This window comes from Scyliorhinus torazame, chromosome 8 (genome assembly GCF_047496885.1).
Source record: "Scyliorhinus torazame isolate Kashiwa2021f chromosome 8, sScyTor2.1, whole genome shotgun sequence".
Lineage (NCBI taxonomy): Eukaryota > Metazoa > Chordata > Chondrichthyes > Carcharhiniformes > Scyliorhinidae > Scyliorhinus > Scyliorhinus torazame.
In genome coordinates this window covers 206,106,064-206,126,781 of record NC_092714.1, presented here as the reverse complement: position 1 = coordinate 206,126,781, position 20,718 = coordinate 206,106,064, and the positions used below count along the sequence as shown (strand labels likewise).

At 48.9% G+C, this 20,718-nt stretch overlaps 1 protein-coding gene across 1 annotated transcript in view; it reads left to right on the top strand.

The window, feature by feature from the left end:
- LOC140428342 (breast carcinoma-amplified sequence 1-like) overlaps positions 1–20,085 on the top strand; it is a 269,364-nt gene extending 249,279 nt beyond the window's left edge. The window contains exons 5-8 of the mRNA XM_072514703.1: positions 1,211–1,375; positions 14,412–14,474; positions 18,618–18,785; positions 20,011–20,085. Of these exons, the coding sequence (XP_072370804.1) occupies positions 1,211–1,375; positions 14,412–14,474; positions 18,618–18,785; positions 20,011–20,058 (444 nt within the window). The 3' untranslated portion in view covers positions 20,059–20,085. The remainder of the gene's footprint in view (positions 1–1,210; positions 1,376–14,411; positions 14,475–18,617; positions 18,786–20,010) is intronic.
- The last annotated feature ends 633 nt before the right edge of the window (positions 20,086–20,718 follow it).

The window sequence follows — 20,718 nt, the reverse complement described above, 5'->3', positions numbered from 1 at the left end:
TGGGGAAGCTCATACTCCCACAGGATTGTGGGATTGTCATTAGTTCCCTGCCAATGGTAAGCAGGCAGGTTATAACAGAAACCTGTCTCAGAATTTCTTTCTTCAGTTAACTCTGTATCTTCAAATTTAAAAAAAACAAAATAGAATTTGAAAAGCTTTAACTGCAACGTATGTTTTGTTTTCTTCATAGTAGTTAGATTGATTTTCTTACAGCTGTCTTTGTATGTGAGGAAGAAAGAGACAGAGGAAACATCAAGAAATTATCACTAAAACCACATGTTAATTGACTGTGTATTTGCACCTGTGTCTGCCGCGAATGTGAACAGTGGCGTGGGTGTAAAATCTCACAAGACTAGGAAAACGAGTATCTCGCCTGCAAGATCTTGTTTTCCAATTCTCTACGCCCGTCACTAGTGACGTAACAAGGTTCTGACCCAGGAAGGGTGGGAACCTTACCTCTATACATTCTAACAAAATTAGTGGCCTCACCACCATATCACACCCACCATCTTTGGAAATTCTTCCTCACCAATATCATGTCACATTGGCAAGGTTTACAACTACTTTTCACAAATGTGAAGCAGTCGAAGGGAACTCACCGGGGTGCACAGATAAGTATATACATTGGGAGGAGAGGGACATGCCAGGACAGCGCCCTGGCACTGCCAGGGTGGCACTGCCCGGATGCCAGGGGACAGTGCCGGGGTGGGCCCTCTGGGGAACTCTATTGGTGTGGGAGTGGGGACGGGGACGGGGACACACTCCCTCTCTCTCCTGTATGGAGAAGGGTGAGAAATCCACCAGAACAGAGACCATCACTGGTTATCAGGCCCGAGCTAGAGCTGAGAGCAACCAAACGGAGAGCCTGTACCAACTGCGAGAAACGTAGACTGTTTAACTACCCTTCTGTCACTTCTAAAATATCGCGACAAAAATCTGTGCGCAGACACAACTAACCTGCACCTCTTCCCCCCCCCCCCCCCCCACCCCCACCCCCCCCGTCAGTGTCTCAAACACACACACAAACACACCTACAGAAAGAACTGGCTTTTTAAAATGACTCAATTTTGTTTGCTTCGAAGACTTGGGGCCGCAATGTGTGATCATATGTACAAGGACCTTTGTGCGGGTAAAAAAAGTTATGAACTGTTGGACTGTATAATAAACATGTGAATATACACTCACGATGCATCTGTACTGTGTATTGCAGGAAACTGTTGACAACAACAAGGACCATACGGCATCCTCCTATGGTGGCAAAGTATCTCAAAATTCAGAATCAAAGTCACCTGAGAACATCAAGGAGTCCAAGAAGGATAATAAAGCAGAGACACCTACAGACGATAAGTCGGTCATGAATTTCTTCAAAACACTTGTAAGCAATGATAGTTTGTTGTTTTTAATCTTGGCATGTAATTATTTTTAGGTACTGTGGTCAAGAACATATCCTACGGGGCAGCACAGTGGTGCAGTGGGTTAGCCCTGCTGCCTCACGGTGCCGAGGTCCCAGGTTCGATCCCGGCTCTGGGTCACTGTCCGTGTGGAGTTTGCACATTCTCCCCGTGTTTGCATGGGTTTCGCCCCCACAGCCCAAAGATGTGCAGTCTAGGTGGATTGGCCAAGTTAAATTGCCCCTTAATTGGGAAAACAATGAATTGGGTACTCGAAAAAAGAACATATCCTACAAGTGTACAAGGAACATCAGGTCATTTCAGGGATCCAAGGCCTCCTTTACACAAATTTCAATGCAATTCTCTTCTGTTGTTATTTTTTAAAGGTCGACATTTAAATTAAAACATTAAACACTTAAGAGGGTACTGATTGGATTTACTAGGATGTTGCCAGTAATAGAGAATTTTGGATATGAAGAAAGATTGAATTGGCTGGCTTGTTTTCTTTGAAAGACAGGATGCTGAAGGGTGATTTAATTGAGGTGTATAAAATAATGAGGGGCCTATGAATAGTTAGGAAAGATTTCTTCCCATTAACAGAGAGGTCAATAGCCAGGGGCATAGATTTATATATTTTGGAGGTTTTTAAAAATAAATTTAGAGAACCCAATTATTTTTTTTCCAATAGCGTGGCCAATTCACCTACCTTTGACATCTTTGGGTTGTGGGGGTGAGACCCACGCAGACACAGTGCAAACCCCACACAGACAGTGACCAGCGTAGATTTTCATAATTGGTAGAAGGGAGTTGGGGAGAGTTTTTCTTTGCTGGAGGCAGAAACCCTTAATACATTTTTCAATAATCATTTGAAGGGACATGACATCCAGGGCTATGGACCAAGAGCTGGGAAATGGGATTGGACTAATTATGTATGGGATGTGAACAAGGCCAGCATTTGTTGCCCATCCCTAATTACCCTTGAACTGAAAAGCTTGGCCATTTCAGAGGTTAGTTGAGAATCAACGACATTGCTGTGTGCTTGGAGTCCTGGTTTATTAACTGAATTTAAATTCCACAGGCTGCCATGATGGGATTCAAACCGTGTCCCTAGAGCAATAGTCTGGGCCTCCGGAATACTAATTGCCATTACTCCACTATTTCCCCGTTATCAGTGAATCATGGATTAAATTCGTAAATTAACACTGAAAAGCATTCAGGAATCTTATTTAATAATAATGATAATAATCTTTATTTTCACAAGTAAGCTTACATTAACACTGCAATGCAGTTACTGTGAAAAGCCCTAGTCACCACATTCCGGCGCCTGTTCGGGATCTCTTGCACAGTGTAGCTGGAACAAAGTGAATTGTTCTTGCTCTGCTTTACCCTTAGTACAATTAGCTTGATTCTCCATTCATCAAAGATTGTTTTGAGAATTGTAACAGAGAGTAGGTGGTAAGGCTCAGAACTGAATCAGAGATGACTAGTTTGGATTCCAGTGAGGAAGAGGGATGAGAGAAGCAATTGGCATTCGAAGAACAAGTGAACGCAGTTTAGGATTTGGAAAGGAAGATTTTGTAAAAGCAGTTGAATGGGTTGCCTGGATTAAGCTCTTGAAGGTGTTGAAAGACATTGGAGTAGACCGGAGAGACAGATGACTATTAAAAAATTGTGTATGGGACAAACTGCAACAGCAAGATTCGCCAACGGGAAGTCAAAACCATGTGTAATTGAAAGAGGAGTTCAACACGGGTTTTGTTTATCACAAGTGCTCTTCGATGTCTATGCAGAATCAATGTTTGAAGACATGGATTCTGCTGTTAAGATTAGTTGGGGGGTTGGGTGGGGGGAGTGAATGATAACACCAGTTAGTTTTGCAGATGACAAAACACTTGTCGCAAACACAGAAGAAGGATTGCAGAAGTGAGTAGATAGACCAGTAACAGCAGGAATGAATGTTGAAATGAACATGAACAATGGCAAAACCAAAGTTGTATCTCAGAATTATCAAAAAGCATTCATATATTCATTGAAGGAAAAGAATACGGATTGGCGCGAGACTTTGACTATTTAGGAAGCAGACATGAGGATTTTTGGGTCCCGCCCGCCACAATGAGACCCGCCCCGCGAGGAGTTGGGTGATGTGGCAGGCCAGCCAAAAGTCCATTAACTTTCAGTGGGATCGGAAGACCCAATCCCAGCCATAATATCTTCAGATGGAAGGTGCAACAAAGTAATAGGAGGGCAATGGGACAGGCTATATTTAGTTAGAAGGGACAGTTGCTAACCGGAAAGGTGAATACAGACACCGGTGAGACTAGAAGATCCAGCCAGTGGTCAATCGCAAGCTGCCTCTGCTGCCAGAAATCACACCGCACTGGGGGGGGGGGGGTTGGGTTGGGGGGCTGCAGGGAGTCGGTGGTGGTGCTGCAAAGCCCCGCCCAAAATTAACGGGTGCAATTCAGTGACCGCGTTGCACTTACCGCGGATCCAGGCGCGCTGGCTGAGTAGCGGGAGAGGGTAAAATCAAGTTTCTTGCCGGGCACTGTTGGAGGTTTCCAGCTGAATCTGGTCGGAGTGAGGACAGAGTGACTGCTGGGTAAGGAGTAAAGATTTAAATTATTTGCGCGGGCCCATAACAGCTGATTGCTGTTATTGTGCGGGGCGCAGTGGTTGCTGCGTGAGTGCTTGCTGAGAAGGGGAGTAAATTTTTAAAAACCTTACTGTTAGGGGTTTCCAGCTGAATCCGGTCGGAGTGAGGACAGAGTGACTGCTGGGTAAGTAGTAAAGATTTTAATTGTTTGCGCGGGCCCATAAACGCTGATTGCTGTTACCGTGCGGGGCGCAGTGGTTGCTGGTTAAGTGTTTTATTTTTACCTGTATTTAAATTGGCCGGTTCCTAAACCCGAGACACTACACTTGCAGTGTCCTCCACCCTTCCACCTCCTCTAACGTAAGGGGTTGAGTGAATATCAGGTAAGCTCTTTCTTTCTTTCTTTTTCTTCTTTTTATCTGCAAGTTATCTAGGGGGGATGGCAGGGAAGGCAGTGCAATGTTCCTCCTGCAGAATGTTTGAGGTGAGGGACGCCGTCAGTGTCCCTGCTGATTTCACCTGTGGGAAGTGCACCCATCTCCAGCTCCTCAGAAACCGCGTTAGGGAACTGGAGCTGGAGCTGGATGAACTTCGGATCATTCGGGAGGCAGAGAGTGGTCATAGATAGTAGCTTCAGGGATGTAGTTATTCCAAAGAATCAAGATAGATGGGTGACGGTGAGAGGGGCTGGGAGGAAGCAGTTAGTGCAGGGATCCTCTGTGGTCGTTCCCCTCAGTAACAAGTATACCACTTTGGATACAGTTGAATGGGATGGCCTACCAGGGGTAAGCCACGGTAACCGGATCTCCAGCACTGAATCCGTCCCTGTGGCTCAGAAGGGAAGGAGGGAGAGCAGGAGAGCAATAGTTATTGGGGACTCGATAGTTAGAGGGACAGATAGACTCACGAAAGAGACTCACGGATGGTATGTTGCCTCCCGGGTGCCAGGGTCAGTGACGTCTCGGACTGTGTTTTCAGAATCCTTAAGGGGGAGGAGGAACAGTCACAAGTCGTGATACACATTGGTACCAACGACATAGGTAAGAGAAGGGACGGGGATTTAAAACAGGAATTTAGGGAGCTAGGGTAGAAGCTGAGAGCCAGGACAAACCATGTTGTCATCTCTGGTTTGTTGCCGGTGCCACGTGCTAGCGAGTTGACGAACAGGGAGAGAGTGCAGATAACCACGTGGCTGCAGGGATGGTGTAGGAGGGAGGGTTTCAGTTACGTGGATAACTGGAGCACATTCGGGGGAAGGTGGGACCTGTACAGACAGGACGGTTTGCACCTGAACCAGAGGGGCACCAATATCCTGGGAGGGAAATTTGCTACGGCTCTTCGGGGGGGGGGGGGGGGGGGGGGGGGGGGGTTTAAACTAATTTGTCAGCGGGATGGGAAAACGAGCTGTAGTCCAGAAGCCAGTGTTGAGAGTAGTGAGGTACTGAGGAGGGTATCAAGGTCGCAGGAGTGTACCGGCGGTCAGGAAGGTGGGTTGAAGTGTGTCCACTTCAATGCAAGAAGCATAAGGTAGGTGAACTTGGAGCGTGGATTGGTACCTGGGACTACGATGTTGTGGGCATTACGGAGACATGGTTAGATCAGGGACAGGAATGGTTGTTGGACGTTCCGGGGTATAGATGTTTCAGTACGAGTAGGGAAGGTGGTAAAAGAGGTGGAGGAGTGGCATTGTTAATCAAGGATAGTTTAATGGCTGCAGAAAGGCAGTTCGAGGGGGATCTGCCTACTGAGGTAATATGGGCTGAAGTCAGAAATAGGAAAGGAGCGGTCACGTTGTTAGGAGTTTTCTATAGGCCCCCAAATATTAATAGAGATGTGGAGGAAGAAATTGCAAAACAGATTATGGATAGGTGTGGAGGTCTCAGGGTAGTTGTCATGGGTGACTTTAACTTTCCAAATATTGATTGGAACCTCTGTAGGTCGAACAGTTTGGATGGGGCAGTTTTTTTACAGTGTGTGCAGGAGGGTTTCCTGACACAATATGTGGGTAGGCCGACAAGAGGTGGGGCCACATTAGACTTGGTACTGGGTAATGAACCAGGCCAAGTGTTAGATTTGTTGTGGGAGAGCACTTTGGAGATAGTGACCACTATTCGGTGTCTTTCACTATTGCAATGGAGAGGGATAGGGCCATATGGCAGGGCAAGGTTTATAATTGGGGGAGGGGTAATTATGATGCGATTAGGCTAGAATTAGGGAGCATCAGATGGGAACAGAAACTGTCAGGGAAAGGCACAGATGAAAAGTGGAACTTGTTCAAGGAACAAATACTGTGTGTCCTTGATAGGTATGTCCCTGTCAGGCAGGGAGGAAATGGCCGTGTGAGGGAACCATGGTTCACAAAAGAGGTTGAATGTCTTGTCAAGAGGGAAAAGGAAGCGTATGTAAGGATGAGAAAACAAGGTTCAGTTGGGTCGCTTGAGGGTTACAAGGTAGCAAGGAATGAGCTAAAAAAAAGGGCTTAGGAGAGCTAGGAAGGGGCATGAGAAGTCCTTGGCAGGTCGAATCAAGGAAAACCCCAAGGCTTTTTACTCTTATGTGAGAAATAAAAGAATGACCAGGGTGAGGTTAAGGCCGGTCAAGGACAGTAGTGGGAACTTGTGCATGGAGTCAGAAGAGATAGGAGAGGTGTTGAATGAATACTTTTCTTCAGTGTTCACCAAGGAGAGGGGCCATGTTTTAGAGGATGAGAGTGTGATACAGACGGGTAGGCTGGAGGAGGTAGATGTTCTGAGGAAGCAATTTTGAAAAACCTTAGGGTCGACAAGTTCCCTGGGCCAGATGGGATATATCCTAGGATTCTTTGGGAGGCAAGGGATGAGATTGCAGAGCCTTTGGCTTTGATCTTTGGGTCCTCACTGTCCACGGGGATAGTGCCAGAGGACTGGAGAGTGGCGAATGTTGTTCCCCTGTTCAAGAAAGGGAATAGGAATGACCCTGTTAATTATAGGCCGGTTAGTCTTACTTCGGTGGTCGGTAAGTTAATGGAAAAGGTCCTGAAGGATAGGATTTGTGACCATTTGGAAAGATGCAGCTTAATCCGGGATAGTCAACACGGATTCGTGAAGGGTACATCTTGCCTCACAAATTTGATTGAATGCTTTGAGGATGTTACTAAGTGTGTCGATGAAGGTAGAGCGGTTGATGTCGTATACATGGATTTTGGTAAGGCGTTTGATAAGGTTCCCCATGGTCGGCTCATGAAGAAAGTAAGGAGGTGTGGGATCGAGGGAAATTTGGCCAATTGGATAAGTAACTGGCTATCACATAGAAGACAGAGGGTGGTTTTGGATGGAATATTTTCAGACTAGAGACCAGTTACCAGCAGTGTACCACAGGGATCAGTGCTGGGTCCTCTGCTATTTGTGATTTTTATAAATGACTTGGAGGAGGGGGCTGAAGGGTGGGTCAGTAAATTTGCTGATGACACCAAGATTGGTGGAGTCGTGGATGAGGTGGAGGGCTGTTGTAGGCTGCAAAGAGACATTGATAGAATGCAGAGTTGGGCCGAAAAATGGCAGATGGAGTTTAACCCTGATAAGTGCGAGGTGATTCATTTTGGTAGGAAAAATTTGAATGCGGATTACAGGGTCAACGGCAAGGTTCTGAGGAATGTGGAGGAACAGAGCGCTCTTGGATTTCATGTTCACAGATCTCTGAAGGTTGCCTCTCAAGTGGATAGAACCGTGAAGAAGACCTATCGTGTGTTCGCGTTTATTAATAGGGGGCTTGAGTTTAAGAGCCGTGGGGTTATGCTGCAACTGTACATGACCCTGGTGAGACCACATTTGGAGTATTGTGTGCAGTTCTGTTCACCTCACTATAGGAAGGATGTGGAAGCATTGGAAAGGGTGCAAAGGAGATTTACCAGGATGCTGCCTGGTTTGGAGGATAGGTCTTATGAGGAAAGGTTGAGGGAGCTAGGGCTTTTCTCTTTGGAGCGGAGGAGGATGAGAGGCGACTTAATAGAGGTTTATAAGATGATGAGGAGGATAGATAGAGTGGACGTTCAGAGACAATTTCCTCGGGTGTATGTAGCTGTTACAAGGGGACATAACTATAAGGTTCAGGGTGGGAGATATAGGAGGGATGTCCGAGGTAGGCTCTTTACTCAGAGAATGGTTAGGGTGTGGAATGGACTGCCTGCTGTGATAGTGGAGTCGGACACTTTATGAACTTTCAAGCGGTTATTGGATATGCACATGGAGCGCACCAGAATGACAGGGAGTGGGATATCTTGATCCTGGTTTCGGACAAGGCTCAGCACAACACCGAGGGCCAAAGGGCCTGTTCTGTGCTGTACTGTTCTATGTCCTATGTATGAATCTGTTTTCGATTCACCCGGTCCACTCCCGATGTCAAGTTCCAATCACGTCCAAAAATGGCGAGAATATCATTAACCCTCATTTGCATTCATTTCAATCTCATTAGCGAGATTGAAGTCGAATGCAGCATCCTACCGGGAATCACTCGATTCCCCAGCAAGAAATACGCAGGCGTCGTTTAGTACACCTTTTCGACAAAGTGAAGCTGGTGCAATGGCTACTGAGGGGAAGTGAGGAGGTGAGTAGCCATTTCCATTTTCCGGCATGCAGCTCAAAGGCACCGGAGCTGTTGCCTCAGTGCTTGGGTGGTGGTGGGGGGGGGTTGATCCCTCAGTGGGGTTGGGCTTGGTCTGGGGGCTGAAGATTTACAGGTCAGGGGTCACCCCTGGGCCGAGGAGTTGAGGGGTTTTGTACCTGTGAGGTCTTCAAGCCATCTTTAAATATTGTGGAGACCCGTGACATGGGCACCCGTAGCCTGCCTGTCCTACCAAACTCTTCCTGGACAGAGCCCTGCTGTGGCTTTTCTCCTGAAAGTCAATTTCACCCCCTTTGACTGTGAACAGCCTCTAGCTTCTCAGCTGAAGGCTATTTCAAATGAGGAATTAGCCTTGTTAGTTGTGAGTGCACTTCACCCTCCTGAACTCTCAGGTGCCTCCCTGAGGGCACACGTGCCATGTCACAGAGGGTGATTAGTGCAGTGCATTCCCAGCAAGCTTTGATGGCTGAACAATGTGCCTGAACTTTAGGAGCATCAGTGCCATAGAGGCAGCTGCCAACAATCAAAACTAAAGAACAGGGCTTCACCGCTGACGGTGCTCTCGCAGCCAAAGAGTGAGTGTGTGAATGAGCGATGGCAGCTGAGCACAGCCTCCCAAATAGTCCCGGCAAAAGTCTGGAGTCTAGGGGTTCCTGATATGGCACAACTGGCTCGCTGGGTGCCATTCTGAGAGAAGGCGGGACAGCCATGGTGAGGGTGGGGGAGGCTTGGGGATTTGAGGGTTCCGGGATGGAAACTCTAACTGATTGTTGGTGTCTTTCCTTCTCCAATTCTTTCCCGATAAAAAAATGTTTGCTGGTTTTGATATTGCAGAGGCTGACCTCATGTTGCTTGTGACAGCTGGGGTAGGAAGATGCCGTCGGAGGCAGCAACGCCAACTCAGACAGGAGGTGGCACTCCATGTGCAGGGGGCCGCAGCATCAGGCTGGCTGCTCATCAGGCTGAGGGGAGACCAGAAGGGCAGACTAGCGATGGCCCAAGGTGAACAGGCATTGTTGGTCTTTCAATGAGCTGACGGACAGCATATGCTACAGATGCCTTGGTCTCAAAAGAGAGACAGTGCGGCACCTGTGCTCTGTTCCCGCGGACACAACACCCCGTGGAGGAGGACAACTGCTCCCGTTGGCCATGGAGGTCACCAAAGACCTAAACTTTTATGCCATTGGGTTACTCCAGAGCTCAAGCGGGTACCTGTGTGGCAACTGCAGTCATAGTCCACACATGCATTCGGGAGGTGACAGATGGTTTGTATGCCTGGGCATCAGATTATATCACCTTCGAGCTGGACCAGGCCCACCAAGATGCCTGGATTTGCCGCGAATGCCGGGATGCTCCAGGTCCGGGGCACTCGATGGCACGCATGTCTCCCTGTGAGCACCAGGAATCAGGGAGTGCCCTATATTAACAGGAAGGGGTTCCACTCCCTGTATCTTCAGACCATGTGCAACCACTGCCTCAAAATCATGCATGTGTGTGCCCGCTGCTCTGGGAGCGTGCATGATAGCTACATACTGGGCCACTTGGAGATCTCGGATATCTTCAAGGACCACCCCATATTATCGGGTTGGCTCATGGACAAGGGATCCCCGCTGAGGACATGGCTGATGATGCCGATGCGGAGGCCTGAGACCAAGGCAGAAACCCGATGCAATGATGGCCCACTCTGCCACCCGGGCTGTCATTGGGCAGTACATTGGGCTGCTCAAGTTACGGTTCCGATGCCTTGACCTCTCTGGCGGTGTCTTGCAATACACTCCCCCAGAGGATCTCCCGCTTTGTGGTGGTCTGCTGTGCCCTCCACAATCTGGCACAGCAGCGGGGTGACATGCTGGAGGAGAAAGAGGAGCAAGAGGAGGTGCAAGAACATGCAGCTTCATCTGAGGAGGAGGATGAGATGGACCAGGAGGACAAGTCCGAGGCAGAGCCAGAGAATGGAGGACAGGCAGCAGCAAAAGTCCGACTTCCAGGAGGACCAGGGAGGCCCTTGCCGTTTCCAGATTCTCCTAAGACGAGGCTGTGTCAATCAGCTGAACCACATCCCCATTTCCCTCCCCCGATTTCAGCCCCCCCGCCCCATCTCACCACCCCTTCCCCGACCACCCTGTTCTCCCACTCCAAGGGTCTGGAGTAACGTCATCAAGGTTATGGGCCCGTGCTGGCACTTTCATTGGGTCACCATACGAGTAATGATAACTGGCTGTGAGGAAAGTTCTGGTGCTCCTCAATTTTTGCTGAAGTTTGACTCCTATCTTTCTGCTGACAGCGTGCTCACACCCAATCTCTGAACGGGGTCTGCATTGGGACTTTTGATCTTGAGCCACTGTGCCTGATGGGGGGAGGGCAATAGGGGACAGGAGTGCAGGCAGGCCCGCTGTGAAGATCAACATGGCAGAGGCTTCACATGTATGAGGTGTGGCACGGTATAATAGTGAAGATTTACTGTGACGGATTTCCATTCCTCCTAGCTACAGATAATTACCCCACCCCCAGTGCCCGCTCAGTGCTCCTTACTATTCTTGATCTTCCCATTGTCTAATGCTTCGTCTATGAGGCACATCAGAGATAGAGGTAGCCTGCTCCTTTCTATGCCTTCAGCCCTTGAGATTCATTGGTGTCAGGAGGGGGGATTCGGAAGAACTGGAGACTGCCGTAATCTCCTTGGTGGTAGGCCCTGGGTTGGCCTCCAGCGCTTTCTCCGCTCTGACAGTGCCCAGAGGATCCTGAGGTACTCCATGGGATGGAAGGGCAGCTGGACTGAGCTCCAGAGGCCTCTTGAGTTATCTGATGTTGTCAGTCCTGCAGGTTTCCAATTGTCTGCACCACAGTGTCAACGTCCTCAATGATGGTCCTCAGAGACTGGGCCATGCTCTGAAGTGCCTCGGCAATGTCCACCTGTGTCTGGGACATGTCCCTCAGCAACTGTGGCATGATGTCGAGGCCTCAGCCATTGTCTTCACAGACTGAACTATGCTTTATACACTACCACTCATGACACGGATGTCATGCTCCAGGCCTTCCACTGCGGTCCCTACCCTAGCAGTGTTGGCCTCGGTGCCATGCATTGTCAGCACTATCTCCTGCACCTGGAGCCAATCGGCCTTGCTGGAATGTACCTGACACCCTCTCCAGAATCTCACAGTTGTATCCTATCATCTGCATCAGGTCTGGGAGAACGTTGACCAGAGGCTCGGCATCTGACTGGGACCCAACTGGGTCCTGGAATCCAGCAGACCTCTGACTGCTGTCTCTCTTGGATGTTCCTGCCTCCACCTGATGTGCATCAGCAATGGTGTGGTGCTCACCCAATTGTGCCCCAGAAGCCTGATTATGCCCCAGAAGATGGGCAGCACGATGGCACAGTGATTAGCACTGCTGCCTCACAGTACCAGAGACCCGGGTTCAATTCCAACCTCTGGTGACTTTATGTGTGGAGTTTGTACGTTCTCCCCCTGTTTGCGTGGGTTTCCTCGTGGTGCTCTGGCTTCCTCCCACAGTTCAAAGATGTACAGGTTAGGTGGATTGGCCATGCTAAATTGTCCCTAGGTGAAGTTAGCGCGATAAGGTGGGGAATTGGGCCTAGGTAGGATACTTTTTCAGAGGGTCAGTGCAGACTCGATGGGCTGAAATGCCTCCTTCTGCACTGTAGGGATTCTATGATTCTACAAAGCCTGTCCACTAATGTCACCCGCCGAGGTGTGTGTCTGCACTGGTGGAAGGTGCGGGTGAAAGCTGTGATGCCTCGTTGGTGATCTCCTCGGAGCTCTCCTCCGAGGTGTTCTCTTGGGTAGCGCAGGTGTAGGTATGACCCTGGTTGGCCAGGCCTCATCAAATGGTGATCCTGCGAGACAATCGACATGTGATCAGTGTGAGGGAAGGATCATTTGGCTGATATGAACAACTCATTTGAGACAGGTCATCTGGGTGAAGGGGAAGTGGATCCTCACCTCTCTCTCGTGCATGCCAAACCCGTTGCTCTCCCCTCGGGCAACCCCACGATTTCCAAGGTCCATTCCTTATAAGGGTGAGGATTCTAATCACTGGGATTTCTCTCCCCATCTTAGCCCTTTCTCGTTTATTTTGGGCTATCTTCTCCTGCAGGGACAAAGAAAGGGCATTGTGAGCCGCACGCTTAATGGGTCAGGGGGGTCTATAGCAGGTGGCATGTGCGGGCACCACACCTGGACATGAAGGGGTTGGGCTGCTGGGTACCAGGAGTTCTGAGGAACAAGCTTGAAGTTCAGGAATGGGGAAGGTGTGAGGTGTCAGCCAGTGATTTGTGGGGAGAGAGGTTTGGAAATTTGAGAAGTGGCAGGCAGAACTGCCGCCAGGAGGGAGGAGCTAACCTATCCTTGCAGCTTGTTGGAGGTCGTTGGTCTTCTCACATTGGACGGTGGTCATTCTTGCCATGCTGCCCGCACTGACAGCCACTGCCATTGCCTCACAGGTGGCATAGCTCACCCTGCTGCTGGTCCTCCAACCCTCTTGGGGAAACAGGGTGCCCTGCCGCTCATCCACAGCATTGAGAAGCCTGTCCAGGTCGGCATCCCCAAAGAGAGGAGCAGGTCTGTGTGTTGCCATGCTTGTGTGTTGACTGGGAGTGAGTAGTGAGGGAACATTTACAAGCAGCTGAGGCGCGAGTCGGGTGAATCAGATGGCAAGGGAGCCAGTAATGTCAAGATTCTTGTGGGAGCTCATTTTTGTGACTAAGGCCCAAAAATACAGACAGCGATCTCGCCAACGTGGCCATCGTAAAACTCCCTGCGAAACTTGCCCTAAACTGGACTTTAACTTTGATCCGCTGAATCATGCCCACCTTTCAATTTTCTGTTGTTATTTGCTGTTCAGGAGGATATCCTTTTTTCCACCCACTTTTTGCGATGTTCTTTGTAAACCATACCATTATCTCGAATCCATAAAGATTGATCCTTGGCCCCAGCCACCCACCTTCCTGCCTGCCTTCCCTTCTCTTTACACAGCCCCTTGACAATATCATCCAAAGACATGGAATCAGGTTCTGCATGCATTCTTTTTTAAAAATAAATTTAGAATACTAAATTCATTTTTTTCCAATTATGGGGCAATTTTGCTTGGCCAATCCACCTACCCTGCACATCTTTGGGTTGTGGTGGCGAAACCCATGCGGACACGGGGAGAATGTGCAAACCCCATACGGACAGTGAACCAGAGCCGAGATCGAACCTGGAACCTCGGCGCCGTGAGGCAGCAGGGCTAACCCACTGCACCACCGTGCTGCCCTCTGCATGCATTCTGATGACACTTAGCTCTACCCATCAGCTGTCTGAATCCATACACTGCTTCTCTGTTGTCAGACTGTTCATCCAACATCCAGTTCTGGAGGTGCATTTTCTCCTGTTAAACATTGGGAAGCCTGAAACAATCAGTTTTGGTCCCCATTACAAACTCAGCACTCGGGTGGCACGGTGGTGCAGTGGTTAGCACTGCTGCCTCAGGGCACTGAGGACCTGGGTTCGATCCCGGTCCGGGTCACTGCGATGAATTTGCACAATCTCCGTGTTTGCATGGCTCTAACCCCCACAACCCAACTTCCCCTTGGGCAGTGCAGGGTAGATGGATTGGCCATGCTAAATTGCCCCTTAATTTAAAAAAAACTTAATATTCATTCCATCTCCTTCACTCCATCACATTAGACCACATATTTTCACCCCTCTAATCGCCCTCAGCCGCCTCTGTCCATCAGCTGATCCATGTCATTATCACGTTTAAACTCAGCTGACTTAGGGTTATCCACTAGCAATTAATAAAAGCATCCATAATTTTCATTATAGGTGACACCAACAAAATCTTCTTCCAAGACGGAGCTTGACTCGCAGCAGGCATCAGATGACAAGGTAAACCTCTTCTTATTGTTTCCCCTTCCCGTTTGTGCTTTGTTTGTCCCACATACCATCTTGCCACCAGTTGTTAGGTGAGCATCTGAGGAGTAGAAGCATAATGAGGAAAAAGAAGAAGAGAAAGAGAGGACGCAGGCAACAAGGCACAGCTCCTTTCTTCCCATGCTGCCCACGATGAACTGACGTAAGTAACCAAAACCCTGTCCCCCATTGCAATCTCACACATTGCAAGCAATTCTCTGGCCACGTTGCCCCCGGCACAAATCCCACTATGTCTGGAGAATTTCTGGGGAGGCCTGAAAAGGATTTGCTCCAAGCGCAAAACAGTTCCTGATGCTCCCGGCCTGCTCCAGCTGATGCGATCAGGATCTCGCCCAGAAAGGGCGAAAACCTGACCAGAGCTCATTTGCATTCATTTTAATCTCATTTGTGAGATTAAAGTCAAATGCACTGGCGCCCTGCTGTTCTCCTTGCCCACAGGTGCCTAAAAGCGGGGAGCAGGCGCCATGGACTCTGAGGGGTGAGTACCTCTCTCCATTTACCTCCGGACAAAGGCACAGCAGCCACTGACCAAATGCCGTGGGGTGGTCCTTCAAGGGGGCAGGGCGTTGGGGCTCGGAGTGGGCTGGCGGGAGCCAGGTCAGGGCTCGTTCCAGGGATGTGGGTCGTTTGTTTAAAATCTGATGTGCTTCCCAGAAAGAGCAGGTGGCCTGTCAGACAGCAATTTCTTTAGGCTGGATTGTTTTCAACCTCTGATGCCTGAACAACATGCCTGCTCTGGAAGTACATTTTCACCATAGAAGCAGCTGGCATCACTCAGACATTAAAGTGCAAGGGTTCCTCAATGAGGATATACTCTCAGTCACTCTTGAATTCTTTGGAAGACATGATGACCACACCGGGGGAGGGCTTGGAGGCCTTTGTAGCCTCCAGGTGGTCAGGGACATGGCTGGGCAGTGCTCTGGCACTTTGGGTGGGGGCATTTGGCAACCCATAGTGTCACTCACTTGGGGTGAGGTCTTTGAGATTGAGCACGGATGGGTGTTTCTACAAGGTTGTCTTATGATCAGGGCATCCTTTAAACGTGGTGCTCTGATCTCTGAGGAGGCGAGTTTGCCAGCATCTTTAGATCCTACACACCTCATTCATGGTGCAAATCACCATGACCTCTTAAGTGTGGGCGGGTTTCAACCTGGATTGCACCAACCCACAGGATGAGAATCACATGGTGGCACGATGGTTAGCACTGCTGCCTCACAGCGCCAGGGACCCGGGTTCGATTCCGGCCTTGGGTGACTGTGTGGAGTTTGCACGTTGTCCCCGTGTCTACGTGGGTTTCCTCTGGGTGCTTGGATTTCCTCCCAAAGTCCAAAGATGTGCAGGTTGGTGGATTAACCATCCTAAATTACCCCGCTAGTGTCCAAAGATGTGCAAGTTAGATGGGGTTACAGGGTTACGATGGGGGAGCGGGCCTAGGTAGCATGCTCTTTTGAAGAGTCGGTGCAGACTCGCTGGTGGAATGGCCTCCTTCTGCACTGTCAGGATTCTATTGATTCTATGAAAACTATACTGACATTTGTTGCAAGAATTGTGCCCTTTATCTTCTATCGCTGACTATCATAATGCCTTTTTGGCAATAGTTCAAAAATAAAAGCCAGCAAAAAATAAACATTTCAAATCAAATTTATAAATGAAAACATGACGTATTGTTTCCAAACATGAATCAATCATCATTTTGCATTTGGTGCCCGACTATCATGTACCATTGCCTCTCCTAGTCCTGCTATGTACTGCTGCCCCACAGCTTGCAGCATAGCTGGTAGAAGCTGCTGAAGTTCAAGAAAGGAGACCGCAGATGGTTTTGGTGGATGTAAGTTCAGAAAGTGCAGCTGTGCACTCCACCACCTCAGCATGGGTGATAGCAGTCTCAGCTGGCTGACTCACAGGCAACAACAAGATCACTCACAGTGTTGCAGTGATGGGAGGGCAAGCGCTGTCTTCCTGAGAGAGAGGACAGTCAGTTTCTGCTCCATGTCACCTCCCCTGGGCGACATCTCAGTAATCCTGGCAATTTGTTGGAGGAGAGTTTGGTCGACTGCTGTGACACCCTGAAATGCTCTTTGAAGATTGCAATCTTAGGCCATGATCAGAGTGGGCTGAGCTTGCATTGCAGCAATTTGAGCTGCTGCAGAACTCAGACATTGAGCACTACACTTGTGCTGCAATGGAAGCTGCGACTACAGGCATCAGATGCTGCATCATGGGTGGGTCATAAAAGTGTTGATGGAGGTGGCCATCATGTTCAGAACATGATGGACTCCCAAGTCCTGCTCAAAACCCTGCTCCAAGTTGGTGCTGGGCTCTTCCTTCGGGACATTAAACATTCTCCAAGCATTTGTGTGTGCATTCCCATGAAAGTCCTCATCTTAGACCTCTGCAACGGGACCAATGTATCCTCCCCCCACCCCCGGCCGTCCACTTCTGCTTAACGTTGCAACAGTGCGGATGACACCTCCAGTGAGATACATGGAGATTCATGGAACTGTGGCTTCATCATTACACCTATTGGTAGGGCGGCACGGTATCGCAATGGTTAGCACTGCTGCCTCATGGCCCTGAGGACCCGGGTTCGATCTTGACCCTGGATCACTGTCCATGTGGAATTTGTACATTCTCCCCGTGTCTGCCTAACCTGCGCATCTTTGGACTGTGGGGGAGAAACCCATGCCGACGCAGGGAGAATGTGCAAACTCCACACAGACAGTGACCCGGAATCGAATCCGGGTCCTCGGCGCCATAGGCAGCAGTGCTAACCGCTGCACCGCCATGTTGTCCCTTGGAGAATTTCAAACTTATTAACCACACATAACGAGGTGGGAATTCCAAAATAAGAACTGAAAGTGCTGCAAACACTCAGCAAGTTGAGCACGTCTGTGGAGAGAGAAACAGAGGGTGGAATTCTTTCCCCCCACACACACACATCCGTGGCGGGTTTTCCAGGAATTTCCAAAACAACAATGGCCAAAACAGATGATTGTACAATAGGAGACCTTGAAAGACAGTGACAATGTAATCTTAAACAACCCAGGATGTAAATCACAAATTTAAGGAGCGGGATTCCCCGATCCCGCGCTGGGTCGGAGAATCGCCGGCGGGCTGCACGACTCGTGCCACACCGACACGCGATTCTCCGCAGAGCAGAGAATCAGCACCATTGGCACTGGCGTGGCGCCGGTCGCGGGCCCCTCTGCGTGGCTGGCCCGCCGATTCCCCGGTCCGGATGGGCAAAGCGGTCGTAAGAAAAGAGCCGAGTCCCGCCGGCGCCGTTCTAACCTGCTCTGAACCGGCGGGACCTCGGCGTTGAAGGGTCGGGTGGCAGCCTATGGGGGGGGGCGGGGGGGGGGGGGGGGGGGCGGTTCAACCCCGGGGGTGGCCTCCGATGTGGCCTGGCCCGTGATCAGGGCCCACCGATCGGCGGGCTGGCCTCTGTGACTGGAGGCCTCCTTTCTTACCCGCTGGCCCCTGTAGTCCTGCACCATGTTGTGTCGGGGCCAGCGCGTTGAAGGAGGCCACTGCGCATGCGCGCGATGGCGCTGGCTCCACTGCGCATGTCCTCGTTGGTGCCGGCACAACTGCGCATGCGCGGATCCTGCCGTGCACAGTTCGCGCCGGGATCGGCAGCTGGAGCGGCGCGAACTGCTTCAGCGCTGTGCTGGCCCCCTGTAGGGGCCAGAATTAGTCCTGGGAGCGGCCCGTTCACGGCGTCGTAAAACGCAACGGCGTTTACGTGGACACTCTGCCGTGGGATTGGAGAATCCCGCCCAAGGTTTCTGCTGAATGTGATTGTTTGTTACAGAGTTCATTTTTCATCACTTCACAATGAATTATTTCCATTTAAAAGTTTTCATTATCAGGTCTGACATGTCTGGTTCAGTTAGCGTTACCCAGAGAAATGTTGGCAGCGGTATGCACATTAGTCTGTGACGCCAACACAGCTAAAGCAGGAGCAGAATGCCGATGGTTTTTTTGATTGAGGGTACCTTAAGGGAGATTTGACTTTTTCATCAGCCAGCTCAGTTTAGAGGTGAACTGCAGGCAAGTGTGATAATGAAAAATGGGTGTATTTTGTTTTATTGACAGAAAACAGTAAATGGAGAACACAAAGAAGCAGCAGCTAAATCCCACAAATTAGAACAAAAAGCAGCAGAACAGGAGATATCCAAGAAAAATGATGCAGATTCCTCTGATAAAGCAAAACTAGAAAAGACACCAACACAAAGCCCATTTGGAAAGCTCTTTAGGCAAAAGGTCAGTAACAATGTGGGAATTTCTTTACTTTAAAGACATTTTTAATTCATGGCAATGATAACCTTCAACTGTTACTATGATCTCTGGAATTGTAATCTTTACATATCTGTGTTACTGTCCCGAAATACCAAACTAAGTAACTTTTGATATAATAATCGGGCAGCTGACTTACATATTTAATTACAATTTTAATCTTGATTCAATCACATGTATATGTAACACGCTATCGACTCAAATCCAAGCTTTTATTCTAGACAACTTTAACAAATGGCAAACTGAAAGCCAAGTCCATTTACTAACCGCAATACACACAAATAGATTAATTATACAGGTAGAAGATGCTGTCAATCAGAAATCAACAAATCACCAGCACTAAAATTGAACACTTCAGAACAAAAGTAATTATAGTGATAGCAATTGAAATTATAGGGTTAGTTAGAAGACACCAGTGTTGCAGCCCTATCTCTGAAGTGTGGCTTCCTAGCTGGGAGTACAGAATTACCCCTTATTGGCAGTAGTTCAAGTTAGGTCAAAATGTTGCACATACCACAAGTACACTGGCACAAATAAATCAGATTAAGGCGAGGATTTTATGAAACTTTGTGGCGTAGTGGGTAGTGTCCCTACCTCTGAGCCAGAAGCTCTGGATTCGAATCTCACCCCATGACCCGATGGCCAAGGCAGGTGCGTTCCTAACACGACCAAACAGGTTGAGTGTCAACCTGCAAATCTTTCCAACACGCCACTGGCTTGCAGATAGAGGAGAGACTCCTGCTCAGCCACGCTTGATATAGAGAGCATCCCTCAAGCTATAAACCTCTGGCGACAGACTTGCAACCCTTTGCTGGAATTACTATCTATGGAAACAGACTAAAGTCGTTCTTAGTGTGCCACTCGGCGCACTGAGCGAACTGCAATTGGAATAATCTCACAATTCACTTCCTTTTACAAAGAGATGAAGGAAAGTGTAATTATAAATTTTAATGAACAGAATTTTATTTGGGAAGATGTGTTGAATGTTCAGTCTTGCATGTGGCTGTCCTCTTTCTGCTCAATTGCAAAACTAAGTGGGGCTGAGAAGATCCCTGTTCTGTGGCAGTGACCTTTGCCACATTGCACAATCTGACCACCTCCGTGATATAATTTCCAAAATTAGATATACAGCTGACAACACAAACTGTTCTTTAATGATCAATTCATTTTGGTTTCTTCTTTCTTCACTCAGACCATCAAGGAAGTGCCACAGGTTAGTGAAAATCTGCAGGTAAGTTAATTATACGCGGTGAATTCTGTGATCCTCTGAAGTCAGCGGAGAGACTCAGTTGAAGGAAAGTTGTGTAAAAGATGAGAGCAGTTACTGAAATTCCAGTGCCATTCAAAGGAATTCCCTTCTGGGAGGGCTGAATTGAGTCTTTTGTGCACTGTACTATAATTGTATTCTACCGTCATGCTGGTTGTGAATGTTAATATAATGGCAGAATTAATATCATATTAAGTGCTGTTTTTCTTCTAACTTTCTCTTTGGGAGACCAGTTTTCACCATGCATCATTTTCTATCAGAGAGGGCAGAGTTGGCTGCTGTTGACTTCTGAAAGACTGTCACTGATGCCATATTGAGGGCAAATAGCAGCAGGTGCGATTCAAATAGGGGAGGAATTCCCAATCTGGGGTCCGTGGAACCCAGGGGGTCGATGGGAGCTCCAGGCGGTCCGCGGCAAAACAGGTACATTTATGAAACCTTTTTAATGCTGCAGAGAGCTGCTTGTCAGTCTCTGATCAGAAAGTATGGACAGCAGAGTGTGGGGAAGAGAGGGCCTCAGAACGGAACTAGAGGAGCCATGCACCAGGGGCGAAAATCTCCGTTATCGGCGCAAAAGACGGCGCAAATCCGACTTGCGTCACGCCGCAAAAATCGTCGCGAAGTCTCCGGCCT